This window comes from Martes martes, assembly GCF_963455335.1.
Source record: "Martes martes genome assembly, chromosome: 16".
Taxonomy (NCBI): domain Eukaryota; kingdom Metazoa; phylum Chordata; class Mammalia; order Carnivora; family Mustelidae; genus Martes; species Martes martes.
Window position 1 is genome coordinate 19,780,668 of NC_137904.1, and position 20,709 is coordinate 19,801,376.

The following is a 20,709-nucleotide window of genomic DNA, read 5'->3' on the forward strand; positions in this document are numbered from 1 at the left end:
GGTCACCTGGGGAGTCCATAAGGGATGGAACAAGAAGTTGGAAGTCAGAACTCAGAGAACTGGGTTCTAAGATGGGCCTGGAAGACCCTTGTCCTTACAACTGCATCTGTCCCAAGTTAGGGGAACCCAGCCCTTTGGCAGGCTGTCTCAGGAGGAAGCGGGGAGGTGAGGAAGAGGCTTAGCTATAGACCAGGCAGGCCGCCTTGTCCAGCTCCCTGACTACAGCTTCCCCACTCCCAGCCCCAGCCAGAGGAATGAAGTTAGCTTCTCTTCCTGGGAGAGGTTATCCTTAGGGAAGGACGGGGTGACCACAAATGTCGGGGTCCCCTTCTCTGAGGAAATGCTAACTTTGAGAAAGGCAGATCCAGTGCCCCTCCTTGGCCCAACAACACTGCCAGCCCCTTCACTTGTGAGATGCTAGCTCCCTCTTCTGGTAGCTACAGGAAGAGAGGCGTCTCTTGACTTTAGGGAAAGCCTACAGCTAGGGTTAGTGTCCCACTGTCTGGCACTGAGGACAAAGATGAACCCTCGGCCTCTGGCAGTGCTGACCCAGTGTCATCTGAGGGCTATCACTGGATCTTAAGGATAGGCAAAAACTCCCCCAGCTGGAGCCTGCCAGAGGGGCCTGAGTAGGAATCCAGGTGCCTCCATTTAGCAGCTCTGTGCGGGCAGGGCTTCCAGGGTTGGAGGACCAGCAGACCTATTGCTGTGGCTGTAGAATTCCCTCTGGTCCCAGAAGCCCAGCCGGAGGGATAGGGAGTGCCGACACTCACTGTCCAGCGCCGGCCCCCAAGCAGCCCCCAGAGGCTCAGGCATTGCCAAATGCTATGTTTATTGGTCTGTTAACACTGACGAGTATAGTTTCCAAAGAAAAACAAAAACATAAAACACTCTGCTTCTCACAAAACCACTGAGTCAACTAAGGCAGGCACACAAGGGCCACCATGCTTGGTGGCAGCCAAGGACTCAGACAACAGGGGTAGGCACTGGGGCAGCTGGTCCCCAGATGGGCTATGCAGTGCCCAGGACAAGGATGGGCTGGGGAGACTGTGCTGAGGCAGAAGGGCCACGGGGCCCTTTCCCTGTTCCTCAGATGCAGGAAGTCTCCAGACCGAAGTGACTGCCGGACAGGCCCTCGCCCCTGTGGCAGAGTGGCCTCCTGGCCCCAGGGCAAAGCCTTAGCCTCACATGTTTAGGGGTGGAGGGGAAGTGGGGATGGCAGAGCAAGCAGTGTGCCAAGGAGCCAGGCCCTTCCTAGCACTCCTGCGAGTGAGGCTCCTCCAAGGGGGTTCCCGGGTCTCTAGGCCTCTCTGCACCCCGAGAAGCACTGGGGGCAGGCAGAGCTGGCCTTGTTTCTCACCAGGGACAAACCGGAGATCCAGGCACCCCCCTCCCTTCCCCCAGACCCAGGGACTCATGCCTGAGATTGGCGATGGGCTGCCCCGAAGCTCCAGGGCCTGTTCCTGAGAGGAGGCTATGAGAGGATTTCCTCCCTCAAGAGTCACCCTGGAATTCCTCGTGAGAGGGAAGTGCGCCCCCTGCATTCTAGATCATCCGGCTGGCAAAAGTGTCACACTGTTGTCAGGGAAGCAACTAATGCATAAAGCAAGAGCCAGGGGGTGAGAGTAAACCGTGCAGGTGCGCGTGGGCACCCTGCAGGGCCGGGGCAGGACATGGGGTCACCTCGGGAGGCCAGAGGTGGTGGCAGTGCAGCTGTGGAGGACTGCTCCCACCCAGGGCCCACATCTTTGGACTCCTGCACCCGGGACCCAGGCCTGAGCTGGCAGCCTGCATTGGGGCTGGGATGGGCACATGCACATCGCCTGCCAAGGGACTCGAAGAAGAGATCCAGCGTGGAATCCGTCTGCCCACATGACCCATGCGGGGTTGGGCGAGGGTGGGGAGGCAGGCAGCAACAGCCCTGTTAACTCTACAGGGCCTCAGGCTGAGCTAGGAGAGGCTGTGAGAGCAGCCCAAGCTGAGGCTGCAGGTGACGGGGGGCTATTCCCAGGTGTCTGAGAGGGGAGCAGAGTAGATGTCCCCCAAGGCAGCCACTCCCTGAGGCCAACCCGTCCCCTTCCCTCCCAGCCCGAGGCATCCAGCCCCCTGACTCATGACCCCGCAAGGCTAGCACTGCCCAGAGTCAGATCCCGGGCTCACAAGCACTTTGTTAGGAAAGCAAGTGGGCAGGCGGGGCCGGCTGGGGGTCTGGCAGTCTCAGTGCCACTGCCCTACTCCCCGCCCTGTGCTTGGGCCTGGAGCCCAGGCTCTAGTCGGCCGCCGCTTCCTGGCTGCAGCCATTACTTGTTCTCTATGAGCATCTGCACCTTGTGGACGAGCTCCCGGGCAATCTGCAGGATCTCCTGGGCGTCGTGATGCTCGGCCCGTTCTGGGGGACACACACACAGCTGCAGGGTTCCCGGGGCAGGGACAGGCGTCTGGAAGGAGCCCTGTGGCCACCCACCCTGCTGTCCCACCTGCTTCCAGGGACAAGAGCCCTTCCAGCCCTGCCCAGGCCAGGAGTGGGGGCCCCCGTGCTCCCACTGGGGGCATCCAGGATGGCTGGGGCAGCTCCTACCATTGAAGAACCTGATGACGTCGGTGAAGTCCATGTTGTTGTCGCGGACGATCTCGCGGTAGGCCTCCACCAGGGCCAGGGCGATGAACAGGACAAAGTGCTCTGACGAGATGTGCCGGGCTGCCCAGATCACCTCCCACACAGCGAACACGTCCTCGTAGAGCAGCTCTAGGGACGGACAGAGGCTAAGGCTGAGCCTGGCTCCCCAAGGGCCCAAATGGAGCCAAAGGTGGAGACAGAGCTCCAGGGACCCAAGTCCTGGGAGTCTCCCCACTACACAGAACCTAGCCCAAGAGGAGGGTTCCAGGCCCGAGGTCATGCCCTGGCACTTCTCCTCAGGGATGGACTTCTTGGACACTTGTCACCCAGAGCAGCTCTACTTGGACGGGCCTTGCTGCTTGAGAAGATTTGGCTGGAAAACAGTCCCCAGAACCGCTGGCTGAGGGTGACTGTTGGCAGCACTTTGGAATCACCGAAGGAGCTTTTAAAACTGTGGATGTCCAGGCAGCCAGGCTTCCTCAGGCTGGGGCCAGGTGAGGCCAAGGCGCTAGCATCTCCAAACAGCTCCCCGGGTGGTTCCGAAGTGCAGGGAGGGTTAGCAGCCACTGACTCTGGGGGACAGGGTCTCCCACCGCCCTGAGCCCAGCCCCACCATCCCACCCACACCTCTTACCTCTCTTAAAATCCAGCAAGAACCAGCGGTAACAGAAGTAAAAGTGGGTGTAGTCTCCATTCTGGTGCATCAACTCAAACAGCTCTGAGTCCAGGATCTTGCAGAAGTAAAGAAAAGGGAGCAGGACTGAGCCACCACCGCTTCTCTGGGGGTGGCCACTGCCCACCCACCAGGCCCCTCCACCTGCCACCAGCAGTGCGCTGCCCGGGGAGAGCCCCTCCAGTCTCCTGAGGTGGAGGCTGCGCTCTGCTGCCCCAGCCGGCTCTCAGGGAGGTGCTCCTTGTGGAACTGTACCACTTTCTGGGGTTTCAATTCACTGTCAACCACACCGCTCACCAGAACTTTCAGGAGCGCCATATTCACATGCTGACATTGCCCCTCAATTTGTAATGTTGAAACAATGGTTCTCAAATGAAAGATACTGAGCTTATGTGGAAAGGGCATGTTGAGAACACTCCCTGGCCTCCCTGTGGGTGACAGACGAGCCCAGCGGTGCCTGCTACCCAGCCCATGGGCAGCTGCTGACCTCACCTGGATGAGGGAGCGCATGTTGGCAAAGTGGGTGTCCATGGCACCCCCATTGGGGAAATTCTGGCTCATCCGCTTCATGTGGTGGCTGAAACAGCTGTAGGCCAGCTGATCTGAGGGGAGATGGGAATGAGGCTGGCAAGGCAGGGGACTCCCATGCCTCACTTCACAGGGGGTTCCTGTGGCCCAGAGGACAGGGCTGGCTTACACCCCCGCCCTTCCAGACCTAGCGGTCTTCTTTTCCTCTCTCCAGCTGGCATCAGCCCAATCCCAACAGCACTGGGAATGTGCTCTACCCGCCCCCCACCCCAGCTTGGTCCCTCACCATTGTCCAGGACGACCAGGAGCGGTGCAAGCAGGTCACACATTCCCTGCACATAGCCCACGTCCAGGTGCTCCCACACGTAGCTGAAAAGCCGGGGGTATGGTCACCATGGGGGTGTGCTGTCCTCTACCCTGTGGGGATCCCTAGGGAGCTGGTCCCTAGAGCAGCCTGCTACCCAGAAGTTGGTCTTTCCACGACCCTGAAACACTGGGACGACCATGGTCAAGAGCCCACGGTTTCTGTCCTTGAGGCCCTCGGGGGCTCAGGCAAAGAGATGGTGAACTGGCTGGGGCAGTTAGGGGGCAATCAGCTAGGTTTCCTGGAGGAGTCTGGCTGAAGCTGTGAATTGACAGACCTCAGACAAAGAAAGGGGTGGAGCGGGGAGCACGGCAGGGAACGAGTTCCAGGCAGAGAGCACCAAGTATGATTCAGTGCAAGGGAGAGGAGCAGGGCACCTGCCAGACCTAGCCTTCTTCCCCTCCCCACTCTGACCTCCCCCCTGTAGCACCTGCACATGACGTCTCTGAGCCTCTCCAGGTTGGGGGGCGTGAAGTACCAGTAATTGCGGTCACAGCGCTGCACATCCTTGTCAATGCGGTGCAGATTTAAGGCCATAGTATCCAGTAATTCTATCTGAAAGAGTGGGGGCCCTCAGGAGTGAGTGGGGGCTGGTAGGGACCCCTAGATAGCGGAATGCAGAATCCCCGGGACTCTGAGGACAGAGCCCTCCGGGGATGACAAGGGATGGGCTTAGTGCCCCCTATGGGGCAGTCAGGGTGCCCCCACCTGCCACCCACCAGCCCCTGTCCCCAAGCCTCAGGGTCAGGGTCAGGAGGGCCTCTGGGGCTGGCTGCGAGCAGTGCCCGGGGAACGTCCACATACAGTGTAGGCAGCAGCACACACGGCTGCCAGCTCCTCCCCTGCCTCTGGCTCGCTAGCCCGTGAGGCCTTCTGCTGGCTGGGATCTGGAGACTCCGAGAAAGCACCGGCTGCTGGGCCCAGCCTGCTGGAGTCTTCCTCCCCACCGCCATCCTCCTCTTCGAAGCCCACGCTCTGCGTCTCGTCTATGCTCGACTGGATGCCCGAGGCCACGGAGTAATTGCGAGAGGATGGCAGTCCTGAGTCCGGAGAGTCAAACTCCACAGACTGCTGCTGTCCCATCACGGCGGTGCCCGGGGGCCCTGCTCCTAGCTCCTGCTCGGGCTCCGGTCTGCAATCTTCAGTGCCTGGGGGCTGTGGGGGCTCCAGGTCATCCACAGAGAGAAATACCTGGTGGTGGTGAAGAGATGGTGGGGCTCATACCCCTACTCCAGCCCCTTCCCTCAGCGTGCGGTCTCCTTCCTGGGGTCTGAACCGGGCCTCGTCCTGGCCTCCACCCGGCTTGCCGAGCCTCCCCTTCTGACCCAGGCAACCAGCTGGAGAGCGATCGGGCTCCAGGCAAGCGGAAAGACACCATATTTAGCCCTATCTAGTCCCCCTCCTGGGCCTCTCTCTGGGGCCTGAGAAAAGGCGGGAAGCATGCCAGGACTTCCCGTAGTGGCCACAGGGAAGGGGAACTGGAGGCTCAGACACCGGATGGCCAACGTGAGCCACGTGTAGATCTCCAAACACCGAAGTCACAAGGCTGCCTCAGGTCAGGAGAGCTGCGCGCGAATGAAGGCTGCCCCCAGGCTTGGGGTGGCTGCTGGGGCAGCCCAGCGGGCAGCAGGCTAGAGGTGTGAGGAAAACAGGTTCTTCCTATGTTCAGAATCGGACATTTAGCAGAACAAGACAGGAATCTTCTCTAGCCTAATCGGTTACAGGAGCTTCACACAAGCTTAGGAGGGGGATTTTAAGAAATGAAAGATAACCTGTTCTAGATTTTTAACAGTCTGTCACTGTGGACAAGTCCTATGAAAAAGAAAAGAGACATATACAGACTGTATATGTATACAGATTTCTATTTGGACTATGTAGGGAAAGGGACGCTAAAAGGAGTTTTCACTCTGGCAACAAGCATAAGGCATTGGGTTAGAATCAGGAAAGGCAGCACAGAGCCCCGGGTCAGTGCCAGCAAGGAAAGCTATTGCTGCTCGTGGGCTAAGCAGCGGGGGCACCGGTACAGCCCTGGGACGGCACAGAACCCAAAGGCGGAGAGAGAGAGCACGCTCATGAATAAGGGAGTAAGAATAAGACACATAGAAAGGAGTGCAAAGAATTCTCTTGGTGGTTATATTTCTTTAAGTCTTGTTCCAGCTTCAGTTCTCTGTTAGTGCAAGGATTTAGTAAAGTAACAAGAATAGACATTATCTAGAGAGACAATTTGAAGGGAAAAAGCATAAGTTAGTCAAATAGGAACTTCTTATCGTTTCTGGTTTGGCCCAGCAGCCGTAGTGTGGAACTTGTTGTTCATCTAAAGGCCAGGGTGAGGCCAGGAGAACTAACTAAGCTCTGAACTAGCTTTGTACCGTCAGTTCTATAGGGAACAGAGGACACCATGGTGGGTGGTGGGGTTGGGGGTTGGTCTTGCCAGTAGATGCCGATGGGAGCCCTCTGTCCTGGTCTCTGATCAACAGCTCTTGGTGAAACCTCCACGGTCAGAGGACAACAGAGCTAAGAGGCGGACACCAAGCCCCAGAGAAAAGGAGTTGCTCATCTCACTGGCCATGGACCTGGGTCTCCAACCCTGGGCTGCCTGTTTCTAGCTTTGAAAGATCTCTCTACAAGGAAGGAGGACTTCCCTAAATCCTGACCCAAGCTTCTTTCCCCGTTCGTCCATTAAAACAGAACACAGTGCACTATCTCATTTTATTCCTGCGACACTCAGAGAAGTGGGCGGCAGGGGGACCGTCAGCCGGCTTTTCAGCAGAAGAAAATGAGACACAGACACATTAAGCCATTCTCCCAGTGACTCCTAGAGTTCAGGCTGGTGCTCAGGACTCTGCCTTAATCCTATAGAACGCCACTGGCCCCTGCCCCCAGCTCCCCCAGGTCCCGTCAGGCTCACGTCATTGCTGATGGTGGAATCTCGGTGGACGAGGCGCTGAACGTGGCTGTCGATGCTGCTGCCCGAGGAGAACTTGGTGAGCGTGGCTGGCTGGGCCTCCCGCTCCCGCTGCCTCACTGCCACCTCGCAGGCCTTCCACTCGGCCAGCACCCTCTTGTACCTTGCTGCCACAGCTGAGTCCACCTGTCCGAGAGCACACCGTGACTGCGGAGGTGGGGCAGCACCCCAGGACAGCTGGAGACCAGGATTGGGCCTAGCGGTGAAGACAGCGGGGCTGCTCTGCTAACAACTTCCTCTGCCATATTTCTTTCCAGCTGGGAAGGGGCCAAGGCTTGAAAGGCCCCTCCCTGGGGCCCCTTGGCCCAGCTCCCCATCTCTCTACCCCATGGGAGTGGGGTCCCCTTACCTGCTCCATCTCTTTCTTGCTCATGCCAAACTTGTAGTGGCCAAGCAGAAAGGGCCAGACGTCCTTACGGATCTCGTGCTCCACGCCCCCGTAGTAAACCTGCCGGAGCAGCTCCAGCTCCTTGTAGTTCTGAGGGACCCGGGAAGGAAAGACCGTAGAGCCCCCGTGGTCACTGCAGCCCCGCGGGGTGACCCTGCCTCCATTCCTCCCATTGGAGGCTGGGGCTGGGGACAGTGATTCTGTCACGCCACTGAAGCCCAGGCCAGCCCTACTTTGGGGTGGGCATGTCCTCCCTGCCCCAGATCACAGCTGGATGAGATCCAGTTCAACCTCCTTTACTTCCAGGACAGGCAACAGAGATTTGCCTGAGGTTTCAGAATAATGTGGAAGCAGACTAGGACCCGTCCATCCCCCTTCCCACAGAAGCCCACAGACCCAGCTGTCTGAGATTCCACCATGACCTGGGCCACCCCAAGGCTCTCAGTCCCGACCTCTATTACATTTTACTTGAATGCCCATCCAGTCAATGAGAGCTACTCCCAGGGCAGCCTGCCCCATACTCGCTGCTGCTTTTGCCGGCCCCCCACCCCCAGCCCCTTGACCCAGCCTCTGGCCCTGGCTCCTCAGAGTGTGCACCTTTTCGTCCTTCTGATATTTGCTCCACACATCCTTGGTGAGGCCCCCTGAGGCCCCCGGGGGCCGGGTAGGAGGGATGATGTTGTGATGCACCAGTGCTGACAGATGGGTCCGTACCGTGGACAGGTGGCGGCAGTAGGCCAGCCCTGTGGGGGGCAGGGGTAGCCAGGACCCGTGACAATGGTGCCTCCCCCAGCTCTCCCTGCTCTTGGCCCCACCTCACCCTACACTCACAGCCATAGAAGGCCCGGGACACGATCTGCCTCTTCATGCTCTCACACAGCAGCCTGAGGGGCAACCTGTGGAAATAACCTGGCTCAGAGGGGAGGGGATCCAGCCCCTCTGGTGGGAGGAGGTTGAAAGAGGACATTCTGGCCTAGGGGCAGGTAAGGTGCTCAGGTGGTGTGAGGAGTAGGACCAGCTGCCCAGTAGCACATCTGTGGCCTCCCTGGGTCTGTCAGTCACCCTAGACGGAGCTGCTGGGCACCTAGCCTGGCCCCCAACCACCCAAGAGATTTGGGGCAACTAACTTCACTTCATGTTAGTGAATCTTGGTTTCCTCAGGTGAAAATAGAGAACCATCTCAGGGTCACGAGGAGTCACAGGCAAAAAATGAAGTTAACAGGTAGAAGAGAACAGCCTGTGAAAGCATCAGGGGCTGGCGTGTGGCCCTCACACAAATGCCATCCATATACCCGGCACCTGGCAGTGCCCAGATATCTAGTGTGCGCCCTCAGATGCACAGCCTGACGACAGAGTCCCTGTCCACATTGGGAAGGAGAGCGCCTGCTGAGTATCTACTATGTGTGGGGCATGGCTCTGGGCACTGAGTCACACACCTCATTTGGTCCTCACAAGTACCTTAGGAAGGAGGTGCTATTGTTCCCATTTTACAGATGAGGAAACAGAGGCTCAGTGACGTAGAGGCTCACAGGGACTCAGTAACACGTCAAAGTCACATAGGTTGCAGAAGGGAAATTGAACCCAGGTCTGTCCAGCCTGAGGCCACCCTGTCAGACAAGTGACACAGCCACTAAGGGCAGAATGCACACAGGCAGACCCAGCCACAGGGCCCACTCACCGGTCAGGGACACAGCTGCAGTGGCTGGGAGTGGCATATGGGGAGCTGCGGGTGGAGCAGAAGAGACAGGAGCCCTGGTTGCACAGGGACTCCAGATGCCAGGCTGGCAGGCTGGGCCCGAAGCCCTGCATTTCGATCATGTCGCCAGCATCTGAGGACAGGAAGGGGGCCATGGTCAGGGCCTGGCGGGCTCCCTCCCCACTAGCACCCTATAGCATGCCCACCTCTGTGCCCAGAGCTGCAGCATGAAGTCACCCACTGGTAGAAAACCACCAAGGTGGCACCTGCCTGGTCCAGAGCCCGGAGATGGAAATGGTGGAGAGAGAGGGCACCTGATGCTTCCCACCCTCTGCCTAGTCTTTCTGCATGTGATAAAATACTTGGTCTGATTTGTGGATACTTGGGTCTGTTCTCTCCATCTTGCTATTGGCGATGGAATAAACACTTGTTTTTTTAGAAGGAGCAAAAAAAAAAAAAAAAAAAAGCAAAAGCCTAAGCTCTTTAAAATACCACCAGCTGGCTTTGCCCTCAACGATTCAGCCTGGTCGTCCTGGACAAACTCTGAGCTGGGCAGGAAGGTGCCAGGAATGCAGCAAGCCTTGGAACCTTTCCACATCAGGAGTCTCCACTGATCAGAGCTCCTGAGGATCCCGGAGCCACTCGTCCCGGTCCCCAGACCTTACCTCTCTGAGGGTTCTAGAACCTGTCACAGGTTAAGGAGGAGCAGTGCTCCCCCACCCAGGTGCTCTTGCTGCCAACTCACACGGGTTCTCCCCGAGTTCTCTGGCCTCGCCCAGCCAGACTGCATTGAACATGGCGGCCTCCCACACACACACAGGTGAGCTGGCAGGAAGGGTAAAAGTCCCAGCGCTGTCAGGCCATTGTGGGGCGGTGGCTGGGCACCTAGTTCCACCACCCAGAACGTGCCCAGTGCAGCCTCAGAAGATGGCTCCCTGGACACATCTATGCCACCAGCGGATGGAGCCTTTCAGCCAGCCCAGCTGGTCTGAGTCAGAACTCAAGACCCTTGAGAGTTCCTAGGGCCCAAGTGGGGCAGAACACTGCCCACAGGGGACTCTGTGACAAAGACGAAGCAAAGTGAGGGCAGAAAGTGTAAGGACCAGGAGATGACACCAGGAGAGAACGGGAGAGCACAGAAGAGGGAAGAAGGAAAGACAGCTGTACATCAAAGTACAAAGAAACTTTTTTCAAGCAGCACTTTTTCATATGAATCACAGCCTGGGCCCTGGCCTGCTAGGAGTCTGGAGCAGACCTAGGCCCGATTTTTGTCAGAGTGAGCCTTGGTGGGGAGGGCGGAGCTAAGCCTCCTCCAATCCCCTCAGGAGATGGCCTGTCTTGGCCTGAGGCTCTCTTCTCAGACCCACAGCAGGGATTTTTGTAGCTACCTGGCCCTTCAGCTCCACCAGGAGGCAAATTAAGGGAACATACTCAGTGTGGAAAGGGCTGCGGCTCTGGGAGTGAGGAGTTGCAAGCCATGCCCAAAACTGGGAAGAAGAGAGAGGGGACAAATGCAGGTTCGGTTCGGTGGGGCAGGAGCCCAGCTCCTGCCCTTGCAACAGGCAAGAGAAAGGCCAGTCATGAGAGGGAGGGTGGGAACAGGCCCAGCCAGGCAGGCAGCAGGCAACAGGCGGGCAGGCGGGGGTGGGGGTGGGGGTGGGGGCACGACAGGTGCAGAGGATGAATGGTGGGCACATAGGGAAACAAGCTCATGCCCAAAAAGTAGGGCCCAACCAAGGCAAGACTCCTGGGTCAATGCTCTTCACCTTAATTCTCCAGGAAGGAGCTGAACCAGCCAGCATTGAACACTGCATCTCTGAATTAACCCAGTGCAGACAGCTGGAGCTCTGGAGTGACTGGGTGAGGGGCAGCAGGCTGGACACGGGGGGGATAGGGGGATCTGCTGGGCCAGCTTTGACTCTGACTCTCTCCTCTGAGCATGAGGAAAGTTTGTAGCAAAAACGATCAGGATGGTTGAACCCCACAGCCCCTAAGACTCCGAGTGAAAGGTGCCTGGCCTGGAGCAGAATTAGAGTGAACAGCATCTCTGCTCTGTGGGGAGGTAGCAGGAGGAGGAGGAGAGGTGGGGGGAGGGGGAGGAGAGTCTGGACACCCGCCCCTTGATTCACATGCACAAGTCAAGCATGTGGCAGGCCTGAAAAGCAACGGCTAGTAGAACAGACTCGACAGTGTTGTCATTATGGACTGGGGCGGGGTAGGGGCTCCCATCACAACCCCAACCACCTGCCAATTCTCCTCTCCTGCCTCCTCTCCTCTCCCCAAGTACTGGGGGCCCAGAGCCTGCATACTGGGTTGGTCTGGTTCCCGAGTTCCCCCAAGAGGAAGCCCAGATGAGGCCTGAGGCCTCTGGGCTCCATGGGCACGGAGGCTTCTCTGACCCTGGAAGCCTCGGCCCTAAGACTGGTCAGGGTTGGGCTTCCTAGCACCAAGTCTGCCAAGACAGGGGCTCTGTGGGGACCCCCTCCCCAAGCCTCCAGCCTGATATCCGCTCACGCTGTAGGAAAAGGATCCTTGTCCTTCCTGACTCAGCCTTCCTACACTGCTCGGAATACCTTAGCCTGTAAATAAGCATCAGCCCCGAGCCCAGGTTTGCAAGGAACCAGATGGCGAGTTGTGTGCAGACAATATCAGAAGTGAGGCTCCCTTGCACTCTTACCCAGGGGACCTGTCCAGGGGGGCTACAACGGAGGCAGGGCACAAGGGCAGGCATGTGGCAGGTAGGAGGCAGCTGCTAGGGCTGTGCTGAGGGTGTGCTAGGTGGGTGCTAGGCCACAGACTTAGTTTCCCAGGGAGTGGAGGGGTGGGGGCTCGTTGCTGATTTGGTGTCTGGGCTAAGGGACTGGGCTGTTTGGTAGAAGTTTGTGGAAGCAATATGTGTGTCACATATTCTTAGATATCCTCTGTAGGGTCAGGAAAAGGGGAGAAGAAATTAATTCTACGGCACGGGAATGGGTGGAAATGGAGAAGTTCCCTTAAACTCCAAGAAAGCAGGCCCCAGCCCTTTCATAACAGGTTTTCCCTTGAGCATCCTGGCCTCGACTTCTCAGGTTACCCGGCTAAATCACTCTGTAAAGAGTGGGTTTCTCCTTCTCTACCGACCTATCTCTGTGCTAAGGATGGGTGGTGGACAGAGGAATCAACGCTGAGGAGCTCTGGGCACTGTGCTGGGTCGTTTACAATGAAGGGACCTCCTCTGTGATCAGTGGCTCTGAGGTCTGGGAGGGTGGGAAACACCTGTCTTAGATCTCTGGCACGTTTATTTCTAGACTTCATGCTGAAGCACCAGGCAGTACCTGCTGGAGCCATCAGCCTTGTTGGGTAAACCCAGCCCTGGGTCCCTTTCCACTGTGGCTCCAACCCCTCACCTGAGCCAGGGACTCATTCAGGTAAGCTGTCGAGCCCTCACCCCTGCCGGGGAGGGGCCTGTACCTCTATCCTGTTTCTGTTAAGTCACAAGTCAGAGGTACAGGGCCAGGAGCCCAGTCTTCCCAGCCAGCAGGGGAGAAAGAGAGAGACACTGCCTCAGGTTTGCCAGCATGACCCCTAGGTACAGCACTTGGAAAGACATTCGGGGTTCCTGAGAGGCAACCAGATGGTCTGATCTTCCTACCAGAGGATCCTCCCTCTCGGGCATGAAGCCCTCTCCCTTACAGACTCGATGGGGAGCCCCGAGCCCCCTGCTCTTTGTACCATCCCCTCTTCTTGCCAGTACCTCTTTCCACCCTCCCTGACCTGCCTCCTGCTGGGGGACCACCCCAGTCCCATAACGCCAACACTGCCGGCCGAGCCCCTGCAGAGGGTGGCAGGTGGGCCAGGGGGCGGGGCGGGGCGGGGTGGGGTGGGGCAGGGCGGGGCGGGGGCGGGGCAGGGATAAAAACCTTTCATCGGATTGGGAGCTGTGAGGTTCCGCGAGCAGATCATTGAGAGCATCGCGTGCAGTTTATCCTCCTCTTCCTCATCATCGTCCACCGAGGCCGCGCGGCTGGCCGCTAGGTGGTGGTAGTTAATAGTGACTGCTCAAAGAGAACAGCGAGAGAGGCAGAGGCATGAGCACCTGGTCCTGGCGGGAGGCACCAGACTCCCTCCTTGCAGGCAGGGGGCCAGAGAGTCTGGGTCGCCTTGAACCTGCTGGCGCTGAGAACGGGCTGGGGGGACCGAGAGCTCTCTGAATGATTTACTGGGGACAGTGTGGAAGAGAGTGAGGGCAAGGTGGCAGCTCCAGAGCTCCGTGGGAGGAGGCCCTGTCTAGGAAGAACAGAAGACAGAGAACTGACAGGGGAGCAAGGGGAGTGAAAGACAGGGACCAGTGGGGACAGGCAGGCAGCTCAGGAGTTCCCCAGCCCTGGCCAGAACTGGCACGACTGCTGGCAGACAGATCCTGATCGTTCTCCAGCTCACTTCATGGTCCGGCTGAACCAAATCTGCAGATTACCCCAAATCCCCCTCCTGAGACTGCAAATCCAAACTTCATCAAGGTTTGCCCAGAGCTGCATACGAGGAGCCTGAGTGACTCCATTGGGTTTCAGTTCCTGGGGGCCCTGGCTTGCCCTCTGGGGACACAGTCCTTAGAGCAAAGTGACCAGAACTAGGAGATGCCAAGGCTTAAAGAGGGGACGTGGGTCATCTCAGCTGAGCAGCAGCCCAAGATTAAATGGCAGGTTTGCAAACACGTTCTGACATAAGGTGTGGCTCCTAGTTAAGCACCTCTGGGAGGGGGGTCCAATGGCCCCCCATGGCTCGTGCCCATCAGGCCTGTAGGGGCTATCTGGGCTATGGCTATGTGTTTGCTGTCTGGGTCATCTGTCTGCTAATGCAGAAACAACTTGCTGACAACTTATTGGCCCAAGTTAGGAAATTTAGGGACCAGGTGGCCCAGTTGGCAAAAAATGCTCTGTGCTCATAAATTCCCTGAGTTTATCCCCAAGACTGGGGAGTCTGGCCCAGAGAAACCTACAGGGAGCAGCAGCATTCACACCAGAAAGGGATCGCTGATGTTGGCAGAAACGTAGACAGGCCCCATGGGCCCAGAGGTGTATGTCCAGGTGGGGCAGGACCCACGAGTGCCAAGTCATCTCTCGGATCCCAGTCACCAAGGATCCCTGACCAGCTCCAAGTTTCACCTTCAGGTGCACCCCTACTCCAGCTAAAGCTCCTCTGACCAGTAGCTGGTCCGAAGAGGGCTCTGGCTCTGGGGCAATCAGGAACAACTTGCACCATCCAAAAGGAAGCACTGATCCTACACCCAGGCTGCCTTGTGGCAGGCAGGCCGTGGGGCCCTGGAGGAATGGAGTTCTCCACCTTCCCTTTCTAGTCTCACCACATTTTTTTTTCCCCCTCAGGCCAGGGCAGGAAAGGCTAAGAGAAAACTGTACAGTATTGGCTGAGGCAAGTATCTTGGGGTGACAAGGTGGGGGAAGACAGCCAGGTAGAAGAGAGGCAGCTTCTCAGAGGGTTGATCTGCAGGGGAAGGTCTGGCAAGAGGCCTGGTCAGTGAGTGGACCCTGCCTGCCACCACTCCTGGGTGACACGGCACTCCCCCACCTCCCTGAGCGTCTTTCTCTCTTCCTCCACGGATGAAGCTTGAGACACTCACTGTGCTCGTGCCTGTGGCCAGGGTAAATGATGCGGAACACGTAGTCTGTGGCCCGCCCAGTGCCCATCTCCTCCACATCCATGGTCCGCACGCTGCTGCGTTTCCGTAGCTTGGGGAACACTTTCCCCTGTGGAGGGAAGGTTGGGGGTCGGCCTGTGCAGGGCAGCGTCTGACCCCTGGTCCTGCCCGAGGGAGCCGCTAAGAACTCCAGTGCGGAAAGGAAGGAAGTGAGCAGAGAGCCCCCCTCACACATCCCGAGCCCTGAGGTACCTTCCCCTGCTGGGTCCAGAGCGGGGGCTCTAGCTGTCCTCGGGGCAGCAGCCCATTCTCCAGGCAGGACAGAAAGGAAAGCAGGTGGCCTCCCTGTGGGAAGTGCAGCGGTGGCCTCTGGATGCCATCCTGGCTCACCAGCACGAGCGTGCCACCGCTCTCTGTGGGGTGTACATGCACAGGTGAGGCTGGGCCCCCGAGACCCCGTGATCACCACCACAACCCAGTCAGCCAGGCTTCCCGACCGGACGCATGGGCATGATGGGAGGAGGCCAGGACACCCAATGGGCTCTGTATAGCATGTGGCCGGGAAGGGGCTGTCTCTCTCTGTCCTCAACCCTGTGCCCAGGACAAGGGAGGCTCACTTTGCTGGTGGCAGTGGATGCAGACGATCTGACTGAAGGGAACAACCAGGGCATAGTCCCAGTAAACGCTGGAAAGCAACCAGATCGATGTCACTGTGTCACGAGACCCGTCATCCCACTTTCTTCATTTCCCACCGCCAAAACCTGTGAAATGACCCTGAAGACAGGAGGACTGTGGCCGAGAAGTGACCTCGCCCAGGCATGTCCATCTGGGCCTGTGCTGTCATGGCACAGAGCCTGGCAGTCTCAGCTGCCTTGAGCTTGGCTCAGGCCAACCTCTTCATGCCCAGGCCTGGCTTGATCTTAGAGAGCTTGGGACTCTCTCTAGGCAGCCTATTCCTGCAATTCTTGGCATCAGGATAAGGAGTGAGGCCTGCCTCCTGGAGCAAGCGGAGTCTTGCACCCCCCTGCCTGGAGTCCCAGAGCCCCCACCTTTTCTCCAGCTCGGAGTCCCCCAGAGTCCCGTTCATGAGCTGGTTAGGGGTCCACTTCAGAGTTAGGCTCTCTGCAGCCTGGTGCAGGGAGAGGTAGCCAGGGACGGCCTCCATGTCCTCCTTCTGTGGGGAGGAGACACAGCAGAAGGCAGAGGTGACAAGGTGCTAAGACTCCCAGGAGAGGCCTCTGAGACCTAAACTCCAGGCGGGAGCTGGGGAGCCCGAGCTAGCACAGTCCCAGGACCCTGGAATGGAGGCCAGGAAGAGGGAGGGGAGAACATGAGCTGCATGAAGATGTGGGTCCCTCCTCTCCCTGGCTGGCCTGGGGCTACTGGCTCTGTTCTCTGTTCTGTCAGCCTCCTGGATACCAGGTATGCCCTGGGCCAGCCATACCCAAGCCAGGAGTTCACCCTGCCATCCGGCTGCCATTCCCACCTTTGGACAGCCTGCTTCTCAGTTAGCAGTGCAGATGCTAACTAACAGAGTCGGTTGCTGCCAGCTCAATGCTGGACACGGGGCATATGAGGGCGAAGTAAGGGGGAGTGGGGGGTCCCGCTTACTTCTCTATAGTCAAGCCCCTGAGAAAGGGGACACATGTGACTGGAAGGTTCCAGTCCTGGGCCTTTCTGAAGAGGGAGAGGAGGGCATTCAGTTTTCTTACCGGCTGCACCAGCACGTTGTTCTTGCCGTAGAGAAGCCGTGTCCTTGAATTCTGGTGCAGGGACTCCACGTACTCACGGGCACAGGCAGCCAGCCTGTCCTCTGCCGCACTGCCACTCGAATGCCGCTTCCGGATCTAAACAGGAAGGCACAGCTCAGCCCACAGCCCCAGGATATCTGCCTCAAACAACACAAGGCTTCCACACAGACCCTCTCTAGCTGACCCAGGGGTCCATTCTGTCCTGGGTCTGCTCTCAGCCACCCTCCACCCTCCAGCCACGGGCCACTGGTGTGCTCCTGGCGTTTATGTGAGTGCCAGCAGGGATAAAAGGCTCTCCTCTCCTGTGGTAACCATTACCTTGATGCATCTCTAAGGTCCAGCCTGTGTCTGCAAGGAACACGGAGGCCAAGCCACCCTTTCCTACAGGGCCATGGGCATAGCCTGGATAAGTATAAGGGGTGGGGAGAGGGATACCTACTCCGAGGGCTGGGCGCTTTGCAGGGGAGTCCTGGCGATTAGGGGGACCCCGGATACGGTGCCTCTGGACCAGCTCATCCGCGGAGGGGTCAGTCCAGTAGTGATCAGCCGTCTTGAGCTTGGTGTACTCCAAGGCACAAGGTCCCACTGTGGAGACAGGGACAGTTAGCTCGGATGGGGCCCCTTCAGCACCTGCCCCTCAGTCCCCACCGGCCCAGCATAGGCCTCTCTGCTCTCAGGCTTACCTAGAAGAGAGGCCAAGATGGGGCCAAACACAGGATCTGCCAGTAACGCCTCCTTCTCGTAGTACTTGCTGCCAGGGGGAGAGACAGACAGGGGGTTCATTCCAGGACAGTCAAGCCGACCAAGTGTGGACATCCCCACAAAGACCCTTTCATGGGAGTCACTAATAAGAAATGAGTCCACAAGGACTGAGCTCTGTGGGGAGCCCAGTGTGGTCTATGCTTTCTGGATGCGAAAGGGGAAGATGGGGCATGCCTATACACTGCTGGGGACAATCCTGCATGCTGAAGGATGGGGCTGAAGGACTGCTCAGGAGGTGGGCCCCAGGGAGGGGCTGCCTGGGGAATGGGGCAGTCACCTGCAGTTCTCTACCAGGTACTGCATGACCCTGTCCAGCACTTTCTCGATGAGCGCTGTGCGCACCCATATGTGCTTTAAGGCCTGCAGACTGAGTGCTGGGGCCTTCCCGCTGGCAGAGCCCTGTCTCCGCAGGGCATCCTGGTTGCCCGCCGAGGGTTTCCTGCAAAGAGATGGTGGGCTTCAGAAATGGAAGGTCTGGGGGGGAAGCCCCAGACAAGCAGCGCTAGGAGCAGAGTTTGGTGCCACAAGAACCCAGAGGGGTGATGAAGATGAGGGGTTGACATGGGGGCTTGTGTCCAAAAGGAGCCAACCCCCATCCTGAGACTGGTCTCTCATCCCAGGGACCCTGCAAAAAATGAGCCCAGGAATCCAGCCTGGGAAGCAGCAAATGCCAAGTGCAAGGAGCAGAGGGGCGTGATAGGAGCCAGCCCAGGGCTCACCTGCTCTCTACTTGTTGCTGTAGCTCCTGTACCTTGTGGCAAATCTCCCCAGCCACCGGGCACGTCTTCCCCACCTTGGTGAACAGGGCGGCCATCTTGTCACTGCGCAGGAAGCCGGCAGCACGCCTTCTCAGCTGATGTAGGAGGCAAGCCTCCACTGCACCTGAGCCGCAGAGAAAACCAGCACCTGAGCCTGGGTGCAAGGGGGAAAGGGAGAGCGGAGTACGGGCAGGCCCTGACCCATGCTGGGATGAGGGAGAAGGGCAGGCCAGGACCATATGCCCCGACCTCCTTCTGAAATTACCCTCCCTGTCTCTCCGTCCCTGCCCAGGGTGGACCTTTAGGGGCTGACATGCCATAACATCCTTCTCCCTGTCCCTTGCCTGGTGTGTATATGCCTCCTGTGTGCAGCACTCCCCCAGGACTGTGAGGACCAAAGCTGCCAGTTCCACTGGCTCCTCCCCCGCCCACGAGGTCAAGCATGGACAGTCCCGACAGGACAGGGGCTGCAGGAAGCACACAGCCTGGCAGCCCTCCCGGAAAGCATGGATGATGTGGTTGCTAAGGAACAGGGCTCTGGGAAGGAGGTGAAATATTGATGAGGCCGCGGCAAAGATCAGACCCAACAACGGCTCCTGAATTATTGATGAGCCCTGCAGCCGAGAGCGAGAGATTTCTATTTCCCATGCTGGTAGGATTTCCCTTTACTCATTCATGTTTTTAGGGGCTAGCTTATTCCCTCCATCTGGATCCTGCAGGAAGGAAAGAAGGACTTGGGGGGAAAGAGTGGGGAGTTGCCCCAGGCATGTGCAGAGTCTAAAAATATTAGTATGAATGGGGGTTGCTCACCCATTATGAGGAGGGAAAGGCCAAAAGAGGGAGTTGATCATAGTCATGCAGTAGCAGGGCCAGAACCACAACCCAGGATCCTAAACCCTGGCCCAGGCCCTTTCACTTCTTCCAGCTGTGTTGGGGGGCCCCATAGGTGGAAGGAAGAGGGGTCCCCTCATGTCACACAGGTGTTCTTTCTATACGACTGACAACAGTGCTATGACAGAGGTGGGAGTCAGAACAGGGTCTGGAGCTTAGCACATGGCCACTCACCACCCCTGGGAAACATGGGGGAAAACACTCAGAAATGGGGCTACTTCTTAGGACTGGCATGAAACGTCACACAGGATGAACTGAGTAAAGTCCTTGCATGTGTCTGGCACGCAGGAGGTACTCTGTCCTTGTCGGGTACCTGAGTCCTCAACCCTTTTTAGCGAGATCCTGTTCCACGGTTAACCTGCAAGGGCTGGGTTTTTGCAAGACCCTCCCTGGCAGGAAGAGGAGAGGCGGAATCACAGGCTGCCCAGAGGTAGGTGGAGATGCTGTTCTCTCAGGAAGAGGGGAATTAAGGCCCCATCAGCTTGACTGTGCCTAGGGTCATTAGAATATGAAGCCTGGCCTTGGGAAATAACCACTGACCCAGGCTCTCATCTGGTTTTGTTCTCATTTTCAGTACTGACAGGCAGTCTCTGCTGTCCTATGAGTTGTGTCTGACCCTGTCTTGTATTGAAGTCAAGAGGTTGGAAAGAGTCCTGGGGACCGACCTGTAGGTTGGACCCAAGGGAAATAAGGCAGGACCCTCCCTCTCCTAGGAGCTTCCTACTGGGCTCTTCCCTGCTCAGGTCTCAGAGAACTTTATTTTACAAGGCACAGCCTTTCCCTCCCAGCATGTTCACACATGTGTGTGTACATGTGTATACAGACGGACATACCTACACATATCATGTGTGTATGGAGCATGTGGGAGAATCTCTCCTTAAGTGTCCACATACTCTACTCCATGGCTGTGCCCTTGGTCCCTGGAGGTCCTGTGTGGCCCTGCGCCCAGGTGAGTGAGACCTGGTCTCTTGATCCTGGGGTTGCAGCACCGATAGGAAAGTGGTGACCATTTCCTGGGGTTGCACTCCCCGTTTTGGGGGGAGAGAAGCAGCACTGAACGTGACCAGAGCGGCAGCAGGTGGCACCAGTCCTAGAGGGAATCATGCGCCTCAGTAATGTAACTAATTGCTGGCATAATGAGCCATTAGCCTTCCCACCTTCCCCAGGATATTGCAAATGCAGCCAGGCTGGGGAGCCGGGACTGGTGGGTAGTAGCGCTTCCACCCGCTGGGCCACACCCACACTCTCAGGAAGCCTCTGGGCACAGGTGTTAGGGTTCTCCGGGGTGAGCAGAGGCAAATATTGCAAGTAGAGAATATCAAGAGAAACGCAGACATCATGCCCAGTACCCTCCTGCTCATGGCATGGCCCCTAAGTTCCTTCTACAGAATGCAGGCAAGGTGCCAGGAAATGTCTGGGGAAGGAGAAATCCCCCGCAACTCTCAACCTTCCAAGCAATGTAAATGACCCTCTATGCCAGGTATTCTTAACCCAGCCATGCGCTCCTTGGCCACTGACTGTTCAAACTGCACTTGTCCTTCCCCATCCCCACAGGGCTGTCTGCCCACCCTCCACCGATGTGAGCAGACACAATGAAAATTATTGCATGCAGCATGTAGGCACAATAGTAATAACAATAACACCAATGATAATTGAGAACTACTATCCTAAGAGGGTTTGTGGG

At 57.7% G+C, this 20,709-nt stretch overlaps 1 protein-coding gene across 1 annotated transcript in view; it reads right to left on the reverse strand.

Annotated features, from left to right (window-relative positions):
• Positions 1 to 813: 813 nt before the first annotated feature.
• Positions 814 to 20,709, reverse strand: part of SGSM2 (small G protein signaling modulator 2) — a gene marked incomplete at its 5' end in the record, with an annotated part of 32,024 nt that continues 12,128 nt past the window's right edge. Inside the window, 22 exons of the mRNA XM_080826620.1 lie at positions 814 to 2,389; positions 2,579 to 2,746; positions 3,252 to 3,348; positions 3,783 to 3,892; positions 4,105 to 4,187; positions 4,613 to 4,737; positions 4,987 to 5,373; positions 7,091 to 7,273; positions 7,497 to 7,625; positions 8,133 to 8,278; positions 8,367 to 8,431; positions 9,214 to 9,364; positions 13,131 to 13,265; positions 14,846 to 14,972; positions 15,116 to 15,276; positions 15,481 to 15,548; positions 15,913 to 16,037; positions 16,576 to 16,710; positions 17,054 to 17,199; positions 17,298 to 17,365; positions 17,654 to 17,815; positions 18,096 to 18,258. Of these exons, the coding sequence (XP_080682746.1) occupies positions 2,301 to 2,389; positions 2,579 to 2,746; positions 3,252 to 3,348; positions 3,783 to 3,892; positions 4,105 to 4,187; positions 4,613 to 4,737; positions 4,987 to 5,373; positions 7,091 to 7,273; positions 7,497 to 7,625; positions 8,133 to 8,278; positions 8,367 to 8,431; positions 9,214 to 9,364; positions 13,131 to 13,265; positions 14,846 to 14,972; positions 15,116 to 15,276; positions 15,481 to 15,548; positions 15,913 to 16,037; positions 16,576 to 16,710; positions 17,054 to 17,199; positions 17,298 to 17,365; positions 17,654 to 17,815; positions 18,096 to 18,258 (3,023 nt within the window). The 3' untranslated portion in view covers positions 814 to 2,300. The remainder of the gene's footprint in view (positions 2,390 to 2,578; positions 2,747 to 3,251; positions 3,349 to 3,782; positions 3,893 to 4,104; positions 4,188 to 4,612; positions 4,738 to 4,986; positions 5,374 to 7,090; positions 7,274 to 7,496; positions 7,626 to 8,132; positions 8,279 to 8,366; positions 8,432 to 9,213; positions 9,365 to 13,130; positions 13,266 to 14,845; positions 14,973 to 15,115; positions 15,277 to 15,480; positions 15,549 to 15,912; positions 16,038 to 16,575; positions 16,711 to 17,053; positions 17,200 to 17,297; positions 17,366 to 17,653; positions 17,816 to 18,095; positions 18,259 to 20,709) is intronic.